General features: G+C 38.8%; 1 protein-coding gene across 3 annotated transcripts in view; it reads left to right on the top strand.

Moving 5' to 3' along the window:
- MUC4 (mucin 4, cell surface associated) overlaps positions 1-25955 on the top strand; it is a 73264-nt gene extending 47309 nt beyond the window's left edge. The window contains exons 14-24 of one of the 3 annotated variants that reach the window (XM_074214747.1): positions 4702-4803; positions 5994-6227; positions 7677-7811; positions 9729-9907; positions 10052-10211; positions 11513-11665; positions 13522-13595; positions 18830-18894; positions 19291-19502; positions 21928-22093; positions 25432-25955. In XM_074214747.1, coding sequence (XP_074070848.1) covers positions 4702-4803; positions 5994-6227; positions 7677-7811; positions 9729-9907; positions 10052-10211; positions 11513-11665; positions 13522-13595; positions 18830-18894; positions 19291-19502; positions 21928-22093; positions 25432-25624 — 1673 coding nt within the window. In that variant the 3' untranslated portion in view covers positions 25625-25955. Of the gene's footprint in view, positions 1-4701; positions 4804-5993; positions 6228-7676; positions 7853-9725; positions 9908-10051; positions 10212-11512; positions 11666-13521; positions 13596-18829; positions 18895-19290; positions 19503-21927; positions 22094-25431 lie in introns of those variants that run through there. The other 2 variants (XM_074214746.1, XM_074214748.1) reach the window with 2 other exon arrangements.

Genomic DNA, 25955 nt, shown 5'->3' with positions numbered 1-25955 from the left:
TTTCTAGAAAGCTCTGTGACTCCTGCCTATTATCAATCTGCTTTATTTGAGGCTTAATTTCTCTCTTCCTTATCCTTCCTCAGTCCCTCCAGCCCCCCATTAGTGCCTAGACTGAAATCTAGAGATAAGGATTCTTGTTTTGACTCTCACATAGAATTGAGAAAGGAAACTATGCCTCAGCTTAAATCTAACACTGAATATATGCTCTTTCTGTGTCTGTCTCTCTTTCCTCTATTTCTTTATATGTCTTCCTCTGTCTCCCTTTCTCTCTGTCTCTCTCTCTCCCATTTCTCCCTCTCTCTTTCTCTTTCTCTCTTTCTTTCCTTCTCTCTTCTCTATTTGTCCCTCTCTTTCACTTGACTTCCCTTTCTCTCCTCTCCCCTTTCTTCCTCTCTCTGTTCTTCTTCTCTCTCCCTCCGTTTCTCACCTTCTCCCTTGTCTCTCCTCTTTCCCCTTTTCTCTCAGACTCACTATTTTTCTGTTTCTTTCTTACTATCTCTGTCTTTCTATGTATATCTCTGTTTATCTCTCTCTCCCTATCTCTTCTGCCTCTTGTCTGCCTATTTGCCTATATTTCTATCTCTTTCCGAAGGAGGTTGTGAGGCACTGGAAAAGGATCTAGTGGCCCTGCCACTTACTCCCTTGCCTGGATCTCAGCTTCCTCATCTGTAAGATGAGGGAATTCTCTAAGACATCTTCCAATGCCAAATCTATGGTTCCATGGTTCTAAGGTTCAAGTCTTGCAATCCAAATTCATCTTCTTGGAAATCCCTTTTCCATCAAACAATAACAAATGAAAGGTATTGAAAATACTGTAGACAGATAAGATTTTCCCAAACTTCAAGGATTAGGAAATCTAAAAAAAGCAGCGATGGAACTTGGGATAGCTGAACTCTTATACCCCTCTCTTTGCTTTTTAACTTTGCTATTAATCAACTGTGATATGGGACAAGTCATTTAACTTCTCTGTGCTTTCATTTTTCACATCAGTAAAAGGAGAGGTTATATTGGACAAATTCCAATCCATCCCATCCAGTACTAATTTTCGGTAATTATTTTTTGTTTTAATAATTTCCAAAGAGATTTCATATCAAAACTTCCTTAGCATAGTCATCCTTTAGGAAATCTTTTTCTTCCATAATGAATACTACCTGCTTAATTCTTTATTTTTTTTACTTTATTTTTTATTCTCATTTTGTACAAATGTTTTTCTTTACATTAATAAGATATACTTGTTTACAAGTAAACAAAATACCCCTCCCCCCATTGAATATAGATAGACTTGCTTGGGCAAATAAGTAAAGGGGAGAGGAAAAAATTAAAATTAAAAAAATAATAGTAATAATTGTAGGTATGGCCAGGTGGTGCAATGGACGAAGCACCAGCCCTAGAGCCACGAGCACCCGAGTCCATATCCAGCCTAGTCGTAAACCCAATAATCACCCAGCCATGTGACATGCAAGCCACCCGATCCCCACTGCCCTGCAAAAACCAAAAAGAAGAGAAAAAAAAGACCCAAAATAAAATAAAATAGTAATAATAGTAGGGGTGGCTGGGTGGCAGACAGAGCATTGGCCCTTGAGCCAGGAGCACCTGGGTCCAAATCCGGCCCCAGACACCCAATGATCACCCTGCTATGTGGCCCCAGGCAGGCCACCCAGCCCCACTTGCCCTGAACCCTCCCCCAAATAATAATAACAAAAAATGTGCTTCAGTCTTTGTTCCAACACCATCAACTCTGTCGTGAGTGGATCACATTCTTTATGATAAGTCCATCACAAAAGTTACTTCCATATTTTTCCAACGTTGCCATTGCTGATCGCAACTCCCTCCTTTCTTATTTCTCCACTACCATGTACTATATTTTCTCTCTCCTTTCACTCTGACTCTGCTGTAGGGTAGCTGAGTGGTGCAGCAGACAGATCCCTGGCCCTGGGGCCAAGAAGCCCTGAGTTTCCACACCACCCCTTAGGCCCAGAATCCACTTGGCCCTATGGTCCTGGGCAGGCCATCCAATCCCAGCCCCTTGCAAGAAGTAAAAAAAGAAAATGTGTTATATCTGAATGCTGTCCCCCCATGATCCATCCTCTCCTCCTTTATTCACATCCCCACCCCTTCCCCCTGCTCCCCACTCCTTCTTACTCCAGTTGTCTATACCCCATTGAGTATATTTGCTGTTTCCTCTCCTAGCCATCTCTGATGAGAGCAAAGGTTCCCTCATTCCCCCTTGCCTCCCCCCCTTCCATATCATTGCAATAGCTCAATGTAATAAAAAAAATCTTATTATGTGAAATAGCTTGGACTATTCCCCCTCTCCTTTTTCTTTCTCCCATTACATTTCCCTTTTTTTCTTATTGACTCCATTTTTACACCGTATTTTATCTTTGAATTCAGCTTTCTCCTGTGCTTCAACTATAAAAGCTCCCTCTACCTGCTCTATTAACTGAGATGTTTCAAATGAATATTATCAGTATCATTTTTCTATACATGCAGTTCATCCTCATTAAGTCCCTCATATTTCCCCCCTCTCCTCCAATCTCCATGCTTCACCTGAGTCCTGTATCTGAAGATCAAACCTTCTGTTCAGCTCTGGCCATTCCAAAAGGAACCTTTGAAATTCCCCTGGTTCATTGAAAGTCCATCTTTTTCCCTGGAAGAGGACATTCAGCCTTGCTGGGTAGTTCATTCTTGGCTGCATTCTAAGCTCTTTTGCCTTCCGGTATATTGTATTCCAAGCCCTACGAGCTTCCAATGTAGCTGCTGCTAAGTCCTGTGTGATCCTGACTGCAGCTCCACAATATTTGAACTGTGTCCTTCTGGCTGCTTGTAATATTTTTCTCTTTGACTTGGGAGTTCTGGAACTTGGCTATAATATTCCTGGGGGTTAGTTTTTTGGGATCTCTCCCTCGGGGGGATCGGTGGGTTCTCTCCATTTCTATTTTGCCCTCTGCTTCTAGAACATCAGGGCAATTTTCCTGTAGTAATTCTTTGAAAATGATGTCAAGGCTCTTTTCCTGATCATGACTTTCAGGTATTCCAATAATTTTCAAATTATCTTTCCTAAGTCTGTTTTCCATATCAGTTGTTTTTTTCAATGAGATATTTCACATTTTCTTCTAATTTTTCATTTTTTTGGTTTTGAAGTATTGATTCCTGATTTCTGGTAAATTCATCAATCTCCCTGAATTCTATTCTTTGTCTGAAGGATTTGTTCTCCTCAGAGAGTTTTCTTATCTCTTTTTCCATCTGGCCAATTTTGCTTTTTAAGGCATTCTTCTCCTCAATACCTTTTTGAACTGTTTTATCCATTTGACCTAAGTTGGTTTTTAGCATGCTATTTTCTTCAGCATTTTTTTGGATTTCCTTGACTAAGCTGCTGACTTCATTTTCATGTTTTTCCTGCATCTCTCTCCTTTCTTTTCCCAGTTTTTCTTCTAACTCCCTCATTTGATTTTCAAAGTCTTTTTTGAGCTCTATCATAGCCTGAGCCCAATTTCTGTTTTTCTTGGAGTCTTTAGATGCAGGAGCTTGTGCTTCCTCATCTTCAGACTGAGTATTTTGATCCTTCTTGGGTTCATTTGCAAAATATTTCTCAATGGTCTTCCTCTTGTTTCTTTGTTTGTTCATTTTCCCAGCCTAAGCCTGTTTTTGGGGGGTGCTTCCTGAGCTTTTGGGACACTCCCACAAAGGTCTCAGTGTATGAGGCTCTGTCCTCCCTCTTGGTCTGTGAATGACCATAAGCGCCCCCCTCTGCTACGGGGCTGAGGTGGGGGGGGGGGGGGCCTGCTGTTCTATGGGGGGGCCTAGACTGGGATCAGGATCTGAATGTGGTCAGAGCTCCAGAGTCCTGTTCCTGGGGCAGAGGACAGAGCTCTGCAGTCTCTCTCTCTCTTCACTCCCCTCCCTCAGCTCAATGGGCTCATGCCCTGGGGGCTCTTGCTTACCAGCTCCACCTGCTTCTGTTTCCGGGTCTAGGCTGCCGAAAGACCAGGCTGCTGGCTGTGTGTCCTGAGGGCTGGGCTCCCTGTGCTTGCTCTGGCAGAGGTTCCCCCCCCCCCCCGCTGTTCCCCCACTTTGTGCCAGTGCTCCCCGGGGTGCAGCTCAGGAGACTCCCCCGCTGCTGTGAGCCACGGCTCCCAGCACCCTGGGGCTGCCTCCGGGAGGCTGAGGTTCTTTGGCTCTGGCAGGCCACCCCTCTGGTGGGCCACCCCTCCGATCCCGGGGAGCAGAGCCTTTCTGCTCTTTTCCAGGTTACCTTGAGTAGGAGAACTGCCTCACTGGGTCCCTTTGTGGGTTCTGTCTCTCGAAAATTTAGTTAGAGTCCTTAGTTTATGAGTTTTTATCAGAGAGCTCCGAAGACTCGATCCCTTCATCTTGGCTCTGCCCCAATTCTTTATTTTTTTTACATTTTTTTTTTTTGGCTTTTGCAAGGCAATGAGGTCCAGTAACTTGCCCCAGGTCACATAGCTAGGTAATTATTAAATATCTGAGATTAGATTTGAACTCAGGTCCCCCTGTCTCCAGGGCTGGTGCTCAATTCACTGCTTCACCTAGCTGCCCCCCTTTTTGTTAACATTTAAAAAAAATTGAGTTCCAAATTCTCTTCCTTTCACCAGCCCTTCCCTCACCCACTGAAAGAGCAGTTTAATTTCTTGAAAAAGGATTACCATATACATAATCACTATCTTCTTTCTTCCCTAGGGGTGTGGAATAACAATATCTATGATGATTTCAAGATGTCCAATGGCTCCTCCATTCCATATAACAGCTCTGAGGAGGATGTTTTTCACTACGGAATGAGCTGTGAGTCCTGGGGGGGTCTCAATTATAGTCTAGGAAGTCCTAGAACTTGGTGCTGGGGCCAGGATAAGGGAGATGAATAGACACAAGAGTCACAATTCTACTGGAAATAGACTCCTGTCTCTGTATTAGGGATGGGAGGGTTTCCTCAAAGTTCATCTAAAAACTCTGAAGATCTTAGTGCTACCGTTATATCACTTTTGCATTCTGAAAGATCTAATATTAAAATCTCTTTTTTCCTCTACTGCCAGATTCCACTTCTAAGCATGAAAGATTGGGAGGGGAAAGTAAAAAAGGCCTTTGTCTATCTGAACAGTGATTCCTAACAAAGAGAAATTCATAGCTATGGATAAAGGAAAAATTCTTGATGACATAAAGAATAGAGAGTTTGGAGGAGATAAGATGAGCAATTTTGATTAGATAAAATTGCACAAAATGAATAGAGTTCAAATTAATAGGAAAACTGTTAACTGGGGAAAAATCTTTATAGAAAAATTTTATTTCAAAATATGATATCCTAGATTTAGGGGAAATTGACTCAAATATACAAGAACAAGAACCATGCCCCAATAGATAAGTTATCAAAAGTTAGGAACATTCAGTTCTCCCCCCCACCATAAAAAGAATATAAGCAAACAATAACTATGTAAAAAGAATGCTTCAGATCACTAATGATAAGAGAATGCAAATTAAAACAATTCTAAGTTTTTATCTCATACTCCTTAAGATGAACAGGACAGTTGTTAAGGGGCTGCAAGAGTGCTGGTTTATCAGTGCACTCTTGGTATCACTGAAATTAGTTTAGCTATTTTGGAAAACAATTTTGAACTAATTCAAAAAGTCACTAAATGGCACATACCCTTTGACTCAACAATACCACAATTAGATGATTAAAGAGATTAAAGAATAAAGAAAAGAACCCATATGTGCATATGAGAATAATGTGCAAAATATTTATAGCAGCCCTTTTCTTATAGCAAAGACCTGGAAACCTAGAGGAACTTTGTCAATCGAGGAGTAGCTGAATAAATTCTTATACAGAAAGATTGGTCTCTGACCTTATAGTCCCAGAACCTGGAACTTTACCCTCAATGGTATAAATGGAGACTATAGGCATAATATAGAAAAGATGAGGGCAACATATCCCATATACCATCATTGCTCATCACCCTGGATTGTATTATTTATTTCAGGGAATGTCACTGGAAATAGCCTCTTTGCTGAAAGCCATGATAACATGACCAGCAACTTCATTCCTGTCTTCCTGTCCAAACTGGAAAAAAACGATACCTTCTATGAACAAGCAGCTACCCTGTGTAATAATAATACACTATGTATATATGATGCCTTGGCCACAAGGAATCTTAATATCGGGAATGCCACCAAAAACATCTATAGAGACTTCCAGAGCATGAATGGGACCCTCAGTAAGTGACAACATGGTTATTATGGCCTAAAGTTCTTACATGGAGGAGGTATGGGGGAAAATACAATTCAATTCACTGTAAGAAACATTTATTTTATGAACAAGAAACTGTATTAGAACAGGGGATTCAAAGACAACAGTCAAAATTCCTGTCCTGAAGGAGCTTACATTTTCCTGTGTAGATGCAATAAACATAAGTACACAGTACATGCAAACTAATTTCCAGAAGAAGATAATGCTAACACCTGAATGGATAAAGAAAGAAGCCAGAGTGTGAAGAAAGTACTGGACAATATCAGTGATCTGCCTCTTGTCCAAATTTCCTCGCTTCTCCACCTTATTATCCTCGGTACCCTAGAGAAAAGCTAAAGAAATGCTACCAGACCCAAGGCAGATTACAGAGGCTTGGGATCAGTACAGCTGTGATACAACCGAAAAAAAAAAAAACCCAGTGTATTTGAATTTAGAAGACCCAGGTTTGAATCTTGATTCTGCCACTAACTTTGAGCAAATCACTTCCCCTTTCAGTTTCTTTATCTGTAAAATGATGGGGTTGAACTAGTCATTAAAGTCCTTTTTAGCTCTGAAATTCTGTGATTTTGCTTGGGCCAAGGAATGACTCCTTGCTATGTCTCTGAGGAAGAGAGAAGGATAACAAGAATTTATTGAGAACCTTTGTGCCAGCATTTTTCAGTTACGGTCTTCTCTTCATGACTCCATTTGGAGTTCCTTGGTAACAGATGCCATTTCATTCTTCAGTTCACTTTACAGATGAGGAAACTAAGGCAAATAGCGTTAAATGACTTGTCTAAAGTCTCCTAGCCTCTAAGTTTCTGAGACTGGATTTGAACTCAGGAAAAGTAGTCTTTCTGACTTCAGGTTAAATCCTCTATTCTGCACCACTTAGTTGACCCATTCTCATTTTACTGCTGAATCAATCAGTTGGCAAAGCCCCTGCTTGATATAAATGTAAGTTATTAATATTATTATTTGCCTTGCCCAGGGCCACACAGTTTGTAAATCACTGAAATTGAATTTGAATTCAGGATTTCCTGACTCCTCAAGCCCAGAACTCTGTGGTGCCACCTACACTTCTCAACTGCCTGCATATTATTCTTGATCATCCCCGTTAATGTTGTCATTCATAGGGTTTAAGCTCTTGGAAAGATGGAGACAGCATCTGCTAATTCACTTTGGACAATAACCATTATTGTCATTTCCATAGTTGAAAATTTGTAATAAACTTTTTTGAAGAGAAAGAACAGGAAAGAAAGGCAAAGGGGATGAAATTTTGGCCACGTGGAAGAACCATAATTCATCTTCTTACTTCTTTAAAAGGGGCAGTGGCATCCAGGTTTGTCTGAGACAAGCCCAGTACATCTGAAAGAAGAGAAATAATATTGAAAGCAATATTTTGGGAGATCAATACTTTTTCTTCGTGTTTTTTCAGACCAGTTCCCACCCATCCTTGAAGGTGACACCTTGATCCATGCCTATATGGGGAAGACCCAGAGAGTGACATATAGTAGCAATGAGCCAGGATCCAGATTTTACCTCAACAAACACCTTCCTGACTTCACCATGGGTAATGAAAGCTGACTGGGCTCATTCTTCTTGGAAAGGAAGGTCAGAGCCAGACTATTGAATGGATCTGCCTCCTTATAGCCTGTGTAAAGTTTGTGATCATTTTATGGTCTGGGGTTTTCAATGCTAGCTCTTCTGGAGTTATTTCTTCATAGGCATTCTGCCTGCAATTCATGTAACCCACCATCAGTCAGATCAGTTGGTCAATTATGACAACATTGTCAATTTTCTAGAATATCCTCAGGGACAGAGATAAATTAGAGCATATAGCAATGAAATCGATTATGGTTTTCCTACAAAAATAATAGCTATTTTAAAATCCCAAAATATAGTAAATCAATTAATAATTAGTTGATAATATTTGTCTATATATTTAAAAATATAGTATACAACTTAGAGAAAGAATTGAAGAAATTAAAATGTCTAAATATAATTTAATTCCTTTCTTACCAACATTAACTGTTAATAATACTATTTAACCTAACTCTGGCTTTTCTCATTTTATTTCAAGGAGAAATTTTTTTTCTTTTCTCATGTTTTTCTGTTATCCAAAAAAAATCCCAGCAGTTCATAACTAGTTTCCTGATAGTTTATAATAAAAGTATCTGATCTTCAGTTTACTTCCACTTCAAGAGCTCATTGATCTAAGGAAAAAACTTTTCTGTTAATCCCAGGAAAGACCAAGGAACCCATACCTAGACTTAGACCAACTCGCTTTCCTTTTTTCTTCTCTCTGCACAAGAAAGAATTCTTTCTTAAATCCTTTTATTCTCAGGGCAGTATTCTCTTTGACATGGGAAAAATTACAATTATATTCATGCTCATTCTGTTAATATTAATGATAACTATAATTTTTGTACTTTTTTCCTTCCTGACTTCTCCTTCCCTTCCTTAGTCCTTAAATTAGAAACTGTTGTATATTACAAACTATTGTATAAAAGTTATTTCATAATAAATACTAAATAACTAGTTAACTATCTACTACCTTAGAAGCTCTTTTCAACCCTCTTTTTATGACTTTTGAGGGTAGCTAAATGGTTAGAGTACCAGTCATGGAGTCAAGAGGACTTCAGTTCAAATGTAGCTTCAGACATGTGTGACCTTCCTCCCAGAACTTTGTAAAATTCATATGAATAGAATCTGGAATTTATATTTATATAAATATATGTAATATATATGATATTGATTCTAGAGATATGGTTACATATATATATATGAACACACTTATATACACATATATCTATACAAATACACATATATACATATATATATATATGCATATATAAGAAAAAAGAGAACTAATATAAAGTTGTGGAATAGGAAATCCAATCCAGTTCAAAAGAGCCTGGAAGAAGGGTCCTTTTTTTAAGGGAAAAGAACAACTTTTGAAACCAATAAACTAATAAACATAATCAAATCCATATCCAAAAATGTATGTTGCTATATCTTGTGTCCATCACTTCTCCTCCAGCTTTTGAGGAAATTGTGCTAATCAACATAAACCTGGGGAATGTTCTGAGTAGCCCTATGAATGGTGCCCGTTAGGGCTCTCTTCCAGTCAGAAGCCACCTAACCTGTAATATTGTAACTTCTTATTTGAGTCTTATTTGGGTCTGGAAGGAGTGTCCATTGAGATTGGGAAAGGTAGAAAGAGAAGGGAGTTTGTCAACTTGAAGATGGACCTGAACCACTCTAGAGAAGCTCTCTTTGTTCAAGGGTCTTACCATACCTAGGAATATGGCAAAATTTGGTCAGACATGGCAGAATCTGAGGCAAGGAGGGTGGAAATAACAGAACCAAAAGTTAAGTAGCCAGATCACATAAAAGCCACTCTAGATATGTGTCAGAAATCAAGACAGATATACTTGGTTCCCTGACCTGCTCCAGCTTACTGTGATCTCTTTTTGCTTTGAAGAAGAAAATGGAACATTATCGTGGACTCCACGATCCTTGAACCCTTTTACCCTTGAGCTCTGGGTAAGCAATGCAGAAAACTTATCTTCTGTTCTACAACCCAGGGCTGTGGTCTGCAACTGTTCAAATGAGAACCAGTGCAACTACAGTGACAGCAACCGAATAGACAACTCATCTCTTCAGGTGATTTTCATCCCACCGAACATCAGTAGGATGTTAGGAGGGTGCTGGCTGTGGGTCATAAAGGAGAGAGGGATGCTGTGGAAACACAATGAGATCCATGATATCTCACATTTAACAAACTCACTGATAAGATTACTGTTTTAGGTGGCGACCTGTAAGTGTGACCAGGAAACTCTCGGCTTTTTCTGTGACCGCAAGCTTGACTCCTGTGTTGAGCATTGTTTCCCTGGTGTATTATGTGATCCTATAAAAGGATGTGGCCCCTGCCCTCAGAATATGACTGGAGATGGGAGACATTGTGCAAGTGAGTATTGACCCAGAAGTTAAGAGAAAGGGAGTTAGAGGGGCAGCTAGGTGGCACAGTGAATAGAGCACCAGCCCTGGAGTCAGGAGGACCTGAGTTCAAATTTGACCTGACACTTAATAATTACCTAGCTGTATGACCTTGGGCAAGTCACTTAACCCCATTGCCTAGCCAAAAAAAAAAACAACACAGAGAAAGGAAGTTAGAATGTGGGAATGAGATTGACTATCTAAGGGTTTGGATTCAAATTCTGATTCTGCCACTTATAACCTATATGACCTTGGGTAAATAAATAAATAAAAGTCTCAGTTTCCATATCTGCAAAATAAGAGTATTGGACCAGATGGTTCCTTGGGCCCCTCCTAGCTCTGTATCTGTGTTGTTGCTCTACAACTGTGATGCTTAATGAGAAGGAACACATAGTGTAAACTGCTGCTATAATGTGGGTTTAACAGAAGTGGAGGGAATGCAGAAGAGGTGGAAGCAAGGAAGGGTGCCATATTTGGGAGGAGAAACCCAGGAGGTAGTCCTCAAGAAGGAGAGGGAGAAGCTGGGAAAAGGTTATGACAGGAGGTTGGTATATAAGTATGGGACACGGAATTAGGGAAAACCTGAACCTGGGACTGGAGAAAGATTAGATAAAGAGAGACATCATCTGTAATATTTGCAGTGAACAGGGGAGACTCCAGGGAGAAGACAGCCCTATGTTTTGTCCCCAATTTCTAAACTATGATGGGGCTGAAGGATGAAATTCAATGAGTCTGAGACAATGGTCTCCAAACCCAGTTCAGTTTCCCCTAAATTCAACAGAACTACCTGAGGGTCCCAAATAAAGTCAGGAAGACAACTGTATCCAAGGGGTAGCGAAAGAGGGAAGAAGAGAGGAAATGTGTGGGCAGAAAACTTGCCACCTTCTCTACTACACTCCCCAATCTCCAGGGTCTTTTTTTGAAATCAAGAAGACTGACAATCTAGTCTCTGTCTCGGTATAAATGGGAGAAAGACAGGCAAAGAGGAAACATGAGTCTAATGTGGAGCACATTGTGGGGAATATGGGGGTAAGGAAAAAGGGGAATAGATATCAGTAGGATGAAAAATGTGCCTAAGAAAGACAAGAATATGGGCAAGATCAATCCTCTCTACTTACCTTATTGTATTCCTGTCTTTATCAGGTATGTTTGCTGGCAGTGAAACCAATGCACTTTTCAATATTTAAAATGCTACCTAAATAACAGTTATTATGATTGTCCACAACTCCACCATTACTTCTTTGACTGATGATTCTCCTTTTCCCTTTTCAGGTTGTGAGACTAAGTGCCCCCCGAGACATTGCTTCAATGATGGAAAGTGCTTTATCTCCTCTGACTGCCAAGCCACCTGTGACTGCCCCCCAGCTTTTGTTGATAATCAATGCTTCATAGCTGGGAACCCTTTTACACCAACTGTGCTTTCAGGTATGACCTGGTCCTTGTAGCATTTACAATACTACCTTCTCCCCACCCCACCAATGGCCATCAGATGTAGAAAGGAATTACCATGATTCTAGTTCCATATTTTTTAAATTCCAGATCTTGGATAAACTCTGGAGGGAGGTCATGGAAATTGAGACTTCAGACTCCAATATCATTTTGTTAGAAATAACTTATAGCAATGTCCAGAGCTATAACTTGGACAGTGCAATCAGGAATTTCCCCAGGGCACTGAAATTTAACTAATACAAAAATCTTGAAATGTTGATTTTTTAAAAGATTAGGCAGTTTTAACAGGGATTACATTTACATGTTGACAGCCCTTAACTCTTTCAACACTGGGGACCTGAACTTAGTTAATAGGGAATTACCATATTGTTAATAACACTGATCTACAAGCCACTATAATAACCACTTCTCCATCCCACTCAACTATATTTGTCTTAATTACCTCTATTATTTTCACAATAAAGTTCAGGGGCAGCTAGGTGGTGCAGTGGATAGAGTATCAGCCCTGGAGTCAGGAGTATCTGAGTTCAAATTTGACCTAAGACACTTAATAATTACCTAGCTGTGTGGCCTTGGGCAAGTCACTTAACCCCATTGCCTTGCAAAAAAAACCTAAAAACAAAGCAAAACAAAAACAAAAAACACAATAAAGTGCAAAAAGAAGTGCAAAATTGACTTGAGAGTCCATTTGGTGCTGCTAGCCCTGGAAGCCAAAATGTCTAGTTATAACTCTGCTGTTAAAAAACAGGATGAGTTAACAGTCTTCTTTGCCTTCTAAGTCTTTCCCCTGTTCTCACTTCCTATGACCCTTTAAGAAAGTCAATGTAGTGTAATGGTAGGAGCTCTAGATTTTAGAATCAGAGATTCTACTTCCAGTTATGCCACTAATGGACAAGAATGATGTTGGGCAAATTATTTCACTTTTCTCAGCCATAATTGACACATATGTCAAATACTGGAGGGGGAGGGGAGAGGGGAGAATTAGATTATTTCTAAGATTTAAGATTCAGATATTGACTATGATTCTAATAAAGGGAGCCCAGCACTGTTGAGACCTGAATTACTGTATGGGGTTACTGATTTTTATGAACTAAACCACATTTTTTTTTTTTTTTTTTGGCTAGAGGTGATATGAGGTACAAGAAATTTAGGAGCCCTCTCATAAAGTTGAGAGATCTTTGTCTAATGGGAAGGGTTCTTGGATAGGAATTGAGAGAATAGGTCACTTTCAGTTTCACCAGACTTTCTTGGTGATTTTGGAAAGTCATCCAACCCCTCAATTCTTCCTTCTTTAGTCTAAGACTTCAGTGGTGAATTTCCTGGGAAATTCCATGTCAGTCAGTCAATAAACATTTATTAAATGATGTGCTAGGCACTGTGTTAAGTGCCAGTGATACAAAGAAAGGCAAAAGATAGTCCCTGCCCTCAAGGTACTCACAATCTATGTGAGAGACAACATGTCAAAACCTATGTTCAAACAAGATATATAGATAGCAAAGATCAGAAATAATAAACAGAGAGAAGGCACTAGAATTAAGAAGAGTTGAGAAAAGTTTCCTGTAAAAGTTGAGATTTTAGCTGCAACTTGAAAGAAGCCAGGGAAGTGATGAGGTAATGGAGATGAGTTAGAGAGAGCCTTTCAGGTAGGAGAGATAAAACCCAGAGCTAATATGATGCCCTGGTAGGGAGATGAGGGTTTCTTCTTCAAAGAATTAGGTCAATGTTATTGAATCACAGAATATGGAGATGAAGTAAGATATGAGAAGACTGGAGCTACTGGAGTTTACTGAGTAGGAGGAATTATTAGCAAATTTTTTTTCTTTTTTCTCCAGACCTTCCTCTGAGAACCATTGAACTCTCGCTTAGAGAAAATGAAATGGCGACTCAAGAAGACGTCAATGCCACTGTGAGCACAATATGTCGAGATTCAGGTTGAAGTCTACGTAGATGGAGTAGAAAGCATATTTGGCATGGTGGATAGAACATCCGCTCTGGGGTCAGAAGGACCTGAGGTCAGGGGCTACAGAAATGAATTGAGGAAACCTAGTGATGGTCAAGCTCACAGGTTGAAAGAATGAAGTTTAGAGTAAGATAAAGAACACTAAATTTAGGGGCGGCTAGGTGGCGTAGTGGATAAAGCACTGGCTTTGGAGTCAGGAGTACCTGGGTTCAAATCTGGTCTCAGACACTTATTAATTACCTAGCTGTGTGGCCTTGGGCAAGCTATTTAACCCCATTTGCCTTGCAAAAAACTAAAAAAAAAAAACCCACATGTCCAGAATAGAGTGAATGGCAAAGAATGTTATATTATGTGGGAAAGCATGAGTAGTTATTAAAAAGTATCCAATCAAGGAAATGTCTGGTTGAGACAAATTCAATCTTAATGAATATTTTAAACACAAATTATTTAGAACAAAGATATATGCAGCCTGCAGGCTCCAGTTCTATTTGAATTAGACATCTCTGGTTTAGAATAATGACAAATCAAATCCAGAAGAAATAAATCATATGGATTCAAAAATATTTTTATTATTTTATAAGGCATTTATCAAAGAGCAAGTTTCTTTGATTTACAACTATATTTCCTTGAGTTAGTATATGTCAAAAACATTCTTCCAAAATTACAGATGTTAAACATTTTATAACTGTTTTATGTTGTTAGTGTTGCTCAGTTGTGTCCTACTTTTCATGATTCCATAGACCATAGCTCACCAGGCCCTTCTTTCCTCTACTATCTCTTCTATTGAAGATCATGCTCATTGTTTCCAAGACAGAATCTATCCATCGGATCCTCTGCCATTACTTTTTCCTTGTGCCTTCAATATTTTCCAACATCATTGAGTCCATTGAGACCATTGAGTCTCATCTTTTCATTATGTGGTTTAAGTATTTCAACTTCATCTTCAGTCTTTGACCTTTTAGTAAATAGCCTGAATTAATTGCTTTAATTATTGACTGATTTGATCTTTTTGTCCTAGAGAACTCTTAAAAGTCTTTTCTAGAACCACAATTCGAAAGCATAAATTCTACCATGTTCAGCTTTCCTTATAGTCCAACTCCCAGAGCCAAACTGGAAAAAATATAACTTTGACTATATGGACCTTTAGGAGCAAGATCTCTCTGCTTTTTAGTATGCTTTCCAGACTTGCTAAAGCTTTTCTTCCAAAGAGCAAAAGTCTTTTTAATTTCATGGCTATAGCTGCCAACTGCAGCGATCTTTGAGTACAGGGAATATAAAAACTGACATTGCTTCCATTTTTTTGCCCTCTATTTGCCAGGAAGTGATGGGAACAGTTGCCAAGATATTAGTTTGTTGTTTTATGTTATGTTAAGGTTCAAGCTATTTTTTTATATACTGCTCTTTTTTCACTCTCATCAAGAGACTTCTTAATTCTACTCCTCCACTTTTTGTCATCAGTCATGTCATCTCCCTATCTGAGATTGTTGCTATTTCTCCTGGTAAATTTAATTCCAGTTTTTGATTCATCCAGTCTAGCATTTCACATGATGTACTCTGCACATAAGTTAAATAAATAAGGTGACAACATACAATCTTATAGTACTCTTTTTTCAATCTTCAACCAATGAAGTTTTCCATGTATGGTTCTAACTATTGTTTCTTGATCTGTATATGAGGAAACAAGTAAAATGATTGCTCCCATCTCTTTGAGGGCTTGCCACATTTTGTTGTCATCCACACAGTCAAAAAGCTTTAGTGTAGCTAATGAAGCAGAAGTAGGGTTTGTTTGGGTTTTTTTGTGGAATTCTCTTGCTTTCTCCATAATTTAGCAAATATTGGTAATTTGGTCTCTAATTCTTCTGTCTCTTTGAAAACTGGTCTGTTCTTCTGGGTAAATCTCAGTTCACATGTTGCTCAATCCCAGCTTGCAGAATCTTAAGCATAATTTTGCTAGTGTGTGAAATGAGCACAATTGTTAATTTGAACATTCCTTGGCATTGCTCTTCTTTATAATTGGGATATGAACTTATTTTTTCCAATCCAGTGGCCACTGTTGAGTTTTCCAAATTGGTTGGCAAATTGAGTGCCATTTTAACAGCATCATTTTAAGCAGAAGGTTTTCTCCTATCTGCAGGTTCTTGAATTCAGACATACCAAAGGAATGCTGGAGCCATGGGCAAGAGATTTACACTATTTCTTGTTTAGCTTTGGCAACAGGACACTATGGAAGTCTCAGGTCTATAAGTCCAGTCTGCTGTGTTTCACAAATCCTCACTATTTGACTACAGGACAGGAGTATAGAACAAAGTTGGCATCTGCCAAGCTGGAGGGTTATATAATTATCATAAATATTAACAAATTATATACCTATGTCTAAATCCAAACCCATATAAGGGCTTTATGTCTGGTCAAATATTTTTAACTGTGACTAAGGAAAATTCACATCTGGGTCAAATATTATTTGCTTTATAATCATCTTTTCAAATTTTTAATGACTCAACTGGAATTCTGTCATCTCCACTAGCTTTATTGTTAGCAATGCTTCTTAAGGCCCCCTTGACTCCATTCTTCAAGATGTCTATCTCCAAATCAGTGACAACATCATCATAATTATCAGTGATGCTAAGATCTTTCTTGTGTAGTTCTTTTATGTATTCCTGTCACCTCTTTTTTTTTTAGTTTTTTAGTTTTTGCTAGGCTTGCCCAAGGTCACACAACTAGGTAATTATTAAGTGTCTGAGGCCAGATTTGAACTCAGGTACTCCTGACTCCAGGGCCGGTGCTCTATCCACTGAGCCACCTAGCCGCCCCGCTGTCACCTCTTATAAATCTTCTTAATCTATTTCTGTTAAATCCCTTCTACTTTTATTCTTTGTTATGTCCATTTTTGCATTTTGTATGAAACATTCCCTTGATATTTCTTATTTTCTTGAATTTCTTTGCATTGCTTATTTAAGTACATAATATTTATATCTCTACTTTCTATTCTTTGGAATTCTGCATTCAGCTTCAGTCTGCACAAAGAAGATAAAGACAAGATAAATTGAAGATAATCACTAGAGGGAAAACACCAGAATAAAGGGGGATTGTAGAAGATGGGACTTTAACTGGAGCTTCAAGGATGTTAGGGAAGTCAAGAGACAGAGATGAGGAAGGAAAGAATTCAGATATAGGAAAAGGAAAGAGTTTTTGTTTTTTGGGGTTTTTTTTTTTTGCAAGGCAATGAGGTTAAGTGGCTTGCCCAAGGCCACACAGCTAGGTAATTATTAAGTGTCTGAGGTTGGACTTGAACTCAGGTACTCCTGACTCCGAGGTCAGCGTTCTGTCCACTGTGCCACCTAGCTGCCCCCAAGGAAAGAGTTTTAACACACCAATGTCAAAAGACTATATTTATTTATACATTAACAAAGATCAGAAAAGATTTTATAATTAAGTAATTTAATTAAGTAAATAGAGTTCTTTTTTCTAAAGTTGCTTCATTTCATTTAAAGAAAGTTACCTCAGTAAAAAAAAAAAGTGCTTATTCTATTTATTTTCCCAGTATAAAATGATTGAAGATCTAAAAGAACACTGGCCCACTTAAGTTGTTTGATTCTTGACTACCAAAACCCATGTTACACTGGTCAATTCTATTCCAACAGACTTTTAGGAAGTAAATCACTTTATAATTTGCTCATCCCAAATAATCTTTGACAAATTTTAAGCACTGCATAAGCATTACTTTGAATCTTAGCTCAATGTTATTCTACTAAGATCTTTTCTAAATGCCAGTGAGAACCATTTATTTCTTATACACTGAGCTATCAACAGATCTCTCTTTAGAGAGAGAGCCAAGGGCTTCTGTGAGAGAATGAAGCATCTCATAGAAATTTCTTCCCCACTCTCAATTTGTGTTGAATGATGATGAGAGAAGGAGAGTGCTTTTTCACTTTATCCACTGTCCTTTTCCTTGTGAAGATAATTTTGATTCAGGAAAGATTTATTAAGTACCCACTGTGTGCAAAGCCTTGGGCAGTTAGTGGGTCCCTGAAAATCATTATTTATTCAAAAAAAGTTAAAGGACCTGAGTTTAAATCTACTAACTGTTTAATCTTGGGCAAGTCACTTATTCCTGGGTCTCATCATTTTATTTTTAGAGTAAGGATGTTAGACTAGAGGACCTCTAAGGGAAGTCTCTTCCAATTCTAGGTTGGTTATACTATATGTTTGAGATCCCTCCAAACTCTAAAATCCTTTACTACAGAGAGGCAGCATCATGTAGTGGAAAGAATTTAGGATTTAGAATACTTTCTACTCTAGGGTTTTTGGCAAATTACTTCCTGCCTGAGCTTCTGTTTTTTCAGGAAGATTCATCTTCCTGACCTTAAATCTGACCTCAGACACTAGTAGCTGTGTGTCCCTGGGCAAGTCACTTAACCCTGTTTGCCTCAGTTTTCTCATCTGTACAATGAACTGGAGAAGGAAATGGCAAACCACTCCAGTATCTTTGTCAAGAAAACCCCACTGGAGTCACGAAGAGTCAGACACAACTGAAATAATTCAACAATAACAACAAAATGAAAAAGGGGTTTAAGGCTAAATGATCTCTAAGGTCCCTTCTAGTCTAAATCTATTTTCCTATCAGTGGCCATTGGCCTAGAATCATGCCACTAATCCATTTTCTCCCAGAAATATTATGTTTGTGTGAATGGATGGATTTGGAGGAAGGAATAGGAGGAGGCAGGGACATACAGAGAAAGGAGGCAGAGCTGAGCCTCACCTGTAATTGAGAAGGGATGAGCACATACACCTAGTCAATACAATTAAGCATTGCCAGTTGTATGGGCTCAATCCTTTGCAATCATAGGTGAGGCATAAGTGAGACACATCTCTGCTTTCTCTGCCTCCCCTCACCCCATGTCCCTGGCAGGGGGAGAAGGAGGAGGGGAATGCAAAGAGAAGGAAAATCTAGGAGCAGAGGGAAAGCCTTTTTGCAGAAAATGGGATTTTAACTTGAATTTGAAGGAAGTCAGGGAAGCCAAGAGACAGATGAAGAAGGAAAGAGTTGTAATACACCAATGACAAAAGTCTATATCTATAAATTAACAAAGATCAGAAGAGATTTTAGAATTACATAATTTGATGTAAATTGGGTTCTTTTTCTCTGCTTGATGTCTACATTCTGTCTGCTCCCATCTCAGGTAACTTATAAACTGAAGTCCCTAGAAGGTCGGGCTTTTCTGAAGAACAGCCGGGTTACAAAAATGTAGGTGGAAATTTCAAATTCTTCTGACCATACCTAAGAGTTATAATGCTTCTCCCACCCCCACCCCTTTCCCTTGATCTAGTCTTCTCCCTTTGCCACTCTTTAGTGACAACCTTGAGTCTTAGAAAATAATATGGTATTGTGGAAAGAGATTTGGATTTGCAATAGGAGGACCTAGATTCAAATTCTGTTTTTAACATTGCAATGTGGCCTTGAGGAAGTTAGTTCCTTTCTTTTCTGCATCTGTAAAACAAGGGGGTTGGCCTAAAATGGTTTCTGAAAGCCCCTTCCAGTTCAAGACCTATCATCTTATCATCTATCCACCCTTCTGACAGCCACCATCCCATAGACTCTGACCCCACCCACCGAGAACAATTTGGTGTTTTTGGTTTACAGCACTACCCAAGGTTCGGTTCAGAAGTGGAGTGTGATTGCAGAGTTCCAGTACTATCCTGGGGGCTCCGTGATTGACTTTTTGAACAATAGGCTGATAGAAGCAGTCCCAGAGGTCTTCTGGAAATGGGATAGACCCTCGGGGATTTTGAAACCACGGAGAAATGTGACCTTTCTCCCTGTTACTAAGAAAGATATCAGGGATGTTAAATTAGGTGAGTCATAATTCTACCTTATAGAGGGAAGGGAGAGGAGGGTATGGAAGAATATTATATTAACACTAATAATATACTCTACATTTAAGTACCAGTTTGCAGGAGAGTGTTTTATTCAATTTATCAATAGCTAAACTATTGCTAGTAGAGAAAAAGGAATAGAGAATTTTCCAATCTGTCATCATCCATCACGTCCTCTGATATGACTCTGCCCCAAGACAATTTTAAGTAAATTTATAGGAGTCTTGAGGCAGCTAGGTGGCACAGTGGATAGAGCACCAGCCCTGGAGTCAGGAGTGCCTGAGTTCAAATCCAGCCTCAGACAATAATAATAACCTAGCTGTGTGGCCTTCGGCAAGCCACTTAACCCTATTGCCTTGCTAAAACCTAAAAAAAAAAATTTATAGGAGTCTTGAATAAGGGAAAAATCCATCCCATCCCTCCCATCTTCTCAAGACTCCTAGACATCTATATGGAGGAAAAAAGATGTTTTCTTTTCAGTGGGAAGGGGCCCTGAAGCTTGGAGGACAGGAAATTTGACATCAGAGGTGCAGTAAGTAGCAAGTAGGCACTCCTAAAGTACTGCAGAACCAGATTAAAAGATAATTGGGAAAAATAAAATAAAACATATATAACAGTAACTTTAACACTCAAGTCAACATATGTTCCATAGGACTACTTATGTGGGGATTATGATCCCCATTTCTGTTTGAGTTTGACTCCACTAATGTAGTTTATCACCCTGCTTCCCAAAGTCTTTTCCCAGAAGTTTGGAAAGGGTTTTAGAGAAAAATATTATGTCTTAATATTTCTGGCAAAACTAAAAAAAAAAAATTTTAAATGTTTCCACAAGAATAAGTAGCCAGATCTAAGAGATTGATTTGCCAGATTATTGGGATTACTAGGAATCCATGAGTATCTTTCAGACACTCATGACTTCCTCTGAAGAATCATCTTTTCTCAGAATCTCATCATTAGCAGGGATCCCAAATATCCTTTTAGTCTGACCCATACCTAGACAAGAATCTCCTCTGTGACATATCCAACATCCAAACTTTGTTTTAAAATTTCTAGTGCTATGGAACTTGCTACCTCCTAAGACAGTCATACATTTAGCTAGAGACTAGCTCTGTCTGGGATGTTAGGGAAAAGCTATCAATATCCCCAAATTGTTCTTTGTCTAGAATTCTGAGAAACAATGCTATCTCCTTCCCATTATGTAAAGTTGGGGGGAGGGTGTCTATGAACATAGATTTTTAAAAATATATCTTTATTTTCATTAATTCTAACTAAAATATAGCCTTTCCTTCGATTATGAGTTTAAAAAGTAAAAAACATTTTTCCAAGGAGTCCCATAGGCTTCACCAGACTGCCAAAGGGGTTCATGAACAAAAAAGGTTTCAAATTCATACTTTGAATCAACTGATAGAAACCATTATTCTAAAGACAGCTACTGACCTACAAGGTAAAAATTGATGTCCACATACAACTGAAAAGCGATTTAATTTAGGGGTTTTGGGGGGGAGAACAGTTGAGAGAAATAAGAAACATTTCCCTTATTCACTTTTTAAAATGTCACCAAAAGACAAAAGATACTACAGAGATAACCTTGCCCAACTTTGTTAATTGACTCCTTAGAAAAACATTGTTACATGAAATGTCATAAGGACCAACTAATTTCATGACAATAATATTATAAATATTATAAATGAGTGATTTTCTGAACATTACAACACCTTTTTGTTAAAAAGTAATATATATTTTGGGCGAATAATATTTGTTGAAGCAATGTTAGCCAAGGCTTACCTATGTTCCCCAAATGCAATACATAGTTTGTGACACACAGTTAGTTTCTACTGGAGTGACCTTCTCATCTGGTGACAATAACTATTACTGCCATATTGAACTGGCAACTACAAACACAGTTGAGAACCAGATGAAATCAAATGGAAAGTCAATAAGATTTTTCCACTGTAGTTAAAAACTTACTTTTGGGTAAAAGTCAAATAAGATACTATGTCTAATAGTGAACTCTCAGTGAATTGAGAGAAGACCTAGATTCTAGGTCCATCTCTGTCACCATCTTGTTGTGAGGTCATGGTAACATCTTTCTTCTTTTGAGAACCCAGCATCTGCAAAATGAGAGGTCTGGATTAGATCACTTCTTGAGGTTTTATGCTTTAAATAAGAAAGTCTTCCAGGGAGGGAGGAAGAGTTTCCATCCCCATTCTCTATAATTGCCCAAAGAATTTGATAATGGCAATCCTAACTATGACAGCACCTACTAATTTCTTTGGGCAGTTGGATCATGGAAACATTCAGATGTCTCTGGTCTCCATCTCTAGTATCCTCTAGTATATTCTGGTTTCAGAAGAAGATGAGAAAACATGTTCTTTCAACCCATGCTTTCTGTTCTATTTGATAGTTGGAGTGGATGACCTGAAGAAATACTTCAGCTGCAATGGCTCTTACCCTGGTTACCACCTTGTCTACAATGATAAAACTGGCTTCTCCTGTGTGTCCCCCTGTGCTGAGGGCTACTGTAAGAATGGAGGTCTGTGTCAGCACCTACCTCATGGGCCAAATTGCAGGTAAGAAAGGGTCAATCATAAAGCACCGGCCCTGGAGTCAGGGGTACCTGTGTTCAAATCCGGTCTCAGACAATAATTACCTAGCTGTGTGGCCTTGGGAAAGCCACTTAACCCCATCTGCCTTGCAAAAAAAAAACCTAAAAAAAAAGGGTCAATCATGCAGGATGAGGGGAGGGGAGAGTTAGTTCAGCATGGTGGTTGAAATATGTTCCCCAAAGCTTGGATATAAGCACCTCATTCCTTATCCTTATGCCAAAGCATAAGGTAGTGAGAATTATTGAGTCATTTTCAATCATGCCCAACTCTTCATGACCTCTTTTGAGGTTTTCTTGGCAGAGATACTGAAGTGATTTATCATTTCCTTTTCTAATTCATTTTACAGATGAGGAAACTGAAGCAAACAGTATTAAGTGAGTTTAGTAAATGTCTGAAGCCAAATTTAATTTAGGAAGAATAGTCTTCCTGACTCCAGGTCTAGTACTGTTTCTATTGGACCACCTGCCAAGACAATAGTCTTGTATAGTATTCTTTATTGCAGAAACAAGGGGAGATTAATGAGAAATGTTACACTTGTCTTGTGGATGTGAAACAAACTGTCTTTGCTTGAGATCCCTGCTTGAGAGGTTTTAAATAGAAGATGGGATTTTTATCTGGGATTTAAGAGAAGATAGCAGGCAAAAATGAGGAGGAAGAGCATCCCAGGTGTGGAGGACAACCAGTAAAAATGTCTGGATTTGGAAGATGGATTATCTTATCTCACATAAGAAGCATCAAAGAACAATGAGGAACAGCACAAAAGCAATACAGTCTCACTGGTTTGCAGACTTTGTAAAGGAGAGTAAGGTATAAGAAGACTGGAAAGAAGGTGGCCAGGTTATGAAGGGCTTAGATATCAAAATGAGGATTTTTTATAGATCAACCAATACGTTGTGCCAACTACTATGTACCAGATACGGGTTACAAAAAGAGGCAAAAGATACTTCCTGCCCTCAAGGAGTTTACAATCTAAAGGGAAAGATAATATAAACAAATATATACAAAACAAAGTACAGGATAAGTAGGAAATAATTAATAGAGGGAAGGCCCTGGAATTTAGAGGGGCTAGGGAAGGCTTCCTGTTGACTGAGGAATTTTAACTGAGTTTTAAAGGAATCTAGGGAGGTCAGTAGTCAGAGCAGAGGAGACAAAGCATTCCAGGCTTGGGGGGAGCTTCTTGTTAGTGGAACAGATAGGAGGCCAGTGTCACTGGATCAAAGAGTATGTGTTGGGGAGAAAGGGATAAGAAAACTGGAAAGATAGGAAGAGCTAGGTTATGATGGTTTTGAATTCCAAGGATTTGGGAGATGATAAGGACTCACTAAAGTATTACACAGGGGTGTGGTGAGGAGAGGGGTTGGGGAAGTACTATCAGGGGCATGGGAATGACATGATTAGACCTGTGCTTTAGGAAAACACATTTTAGTAACCAAAAATTATATATCTTTTTATATTTGTAACTTCTCCAAAATTATTCATAAAACTCCAAAGACATACTGGTCTCTTCTAATGAGTCAGAGTCAAATCCCTCCTGATTTGATCTAGAGGGTCCTTGAACTTTGCTAGTCCTATCCCTTACTCAGAAACATCTTTTTCTCTCCTAGAAAAGCAGGAAGGAGTTAGGGTTGAGGAATAGAGCAGAGGGGAATTTAGAGAAAAGGCTCTAGGGGACACTAATGAATGAGTAGTTTTAATCTCTTAAGACATTTCAGACTATTTTGATCATCGTTAATACTTAATCTCTCTCCATCCTGGCTATCTATTCTAGAGACTGAGGGATATTATGAAACATTTTATATGAGTTACATAGCTTGCATGGTAGTCTTGTCATATTTCAAAAGCTCAGAGACATACCTCCTTTTTATAGCCTCCAGGTCTTGCACCTAATATAGCAAGGCCCTATGAATTCCTCTAGGATAAGAATTTCAGATATTTAGATTCCCTCCTTTATTTCTAATTTACAGATGTTTCCCAAGCTTCAGAGGAGTTAAGGGACTTGTCCATAGTCACACAGCTAATAAATGGGTCTAGTTTTGGACTTGGAGTCAGAAAGACTGGGGATCAGATCCTGCCTCTGATATTTGCTAGCAAGCTATGTGACCCCATACATGCAGCCTCAGTTTCCCCATCTATAAAATGAGGGGTTTGACTAGATGGCCTCTCAGGTCCATTCTAGCTTTAAATCTTTGCTCCTAAGTATATTTTTATTCTAGATCTTCTTGGTTCAAAGTCCTGAATTCTTTTCATGGTATTACCCTACCTTTTGGGCCTTGAACTTAAAAAGAGCTTAACTGTTTGCTACACTGGGACTTTGCTTCCTACAAGCATACTAGGCTGTGCTGATCTTGCCCTCATCATCCTCATCTTGTCCTAAGGTTGACTCTGACTTCTCTTCCTCAGAGATTAACTTGATTTATCAAGGAATAACTTCCTTCCTCTCCAACAATTTAGTAAGTGATAAGGAAGAAGCTAGAGAAGTTTCTTCTCAGCTCCTTTTTTAAAAATAATTTTTCCAAAAAAAATTTTTTCCATCTATTTATAATCTATTCCTTCTACTGCTCCCTCCCAACAACCAAAAAAACCCAGAAAAACTTTTCATCATAAATGTGAATCTAGAGCCTTCCCTTTATCTATTATCTCCAATTTTCCTATATATTTCTTGTTTATATTTGATTGTTTTCTTAATATATTACCTGCAGCAGCTTTGTGGTACAGTGGATAGCGTATTGGACCTGGAGTCTGAGTTTATATCCTGCCTCAGATACTGTGGGACCCTGGGCAAATCAATGTCTACCTCAGAGTCCTCAACTGTAAAATGGGGATAAGTGTACCTACCTTGCAAGGATATTTATTGTAAGTTAGATAATACAATGGATAGAGTGCTGGAGCTAGAGTCAGAAGATCTGAGTTCAAATCCTGCCTCAGCTGTATGATCTTGGGTGAGTCATTCAACCTCTGTTTGCCTCAGTTTTCTCATCTGTAAACAGAAGATAATAACAGCACCTATCTCCCAGCATTATTGGATCAAATGAGATAATAATGAGATAATAATAATTGACACAGAGTGATTATTATTATTATTATTATTATTATTATTATTATCATTATTATTAGAAATGCAATGTGTAAAGAGCTGGCCCATAGAAGGGATTAAGTAAATGCTTATTTCCATCAGTCTTTCCCTTGCCCCACAATTCCCCCATTAGCCTTTCTTTGATTCCCAAACAGGTCCTTAATAAATGCCTTTTGACTTGTCATTACTTTTCCAGCCATGATGACTATTCCCTCTTTTCTATTGCCAGTTGTAAATCCTATTCCATCTACTCTCCATCGGGTGAACGCTGTGAACATTTGGGGTTAAGCCAGGGAGCCTTTCTTGGGATCCTCTTTGGAGTATTGGGTGCTTTCCTCCTATTGGGAGTTGGAACCTTCTTGATTCTTCGATACTGGCGAAACTCAGGGAGATGGTATACCAACAGTGATTTTGAGAGGTGAAAAACTTAAGGGCAAGGAGAGCCAGCCAGCTGTGGCATTGCCCCACTCCAGTCTCACCTTTACAGCTCTACATTCTGGTGCTTTGGGAAGATAGTCATTGGAAATGTTTCAGGATTTTTCAGGGAGAATGGTTAATGAATGAAAGAATGGACTGGGACAATACATCATATCACTATACACATAGGGAGACAAATCACAAAGAGAAACACACACATGTATACACTCAACAAGACTCATTTTGGGGTAATGGACCAATGCACTTTGAATGATACTTTTGCACATGAGACTTTTTGGGTTTACCTCTGAATAAATAAAATCTATTTAAATCAAA

Source organism: Macrotis lagotis, chromosome 1, assembly GCF_037893015.1.
Source record: "Macrotis lagotis isolate mMagLag1 chromosome 1, bilby.v1.9.chrom.fasta, whole genome shotgun sequence".
Lineage (NCBI taxonomy): Eukaryota > Metazoa > Chordata > Mammalia > Peramelemorphia > Peramelidae > Macrotis > Macrotis lagotis.
Note: the sequence above shows the minus strand (reverse complement) of the source record. Positions and strands in the feature narration are given on the sequence as shown.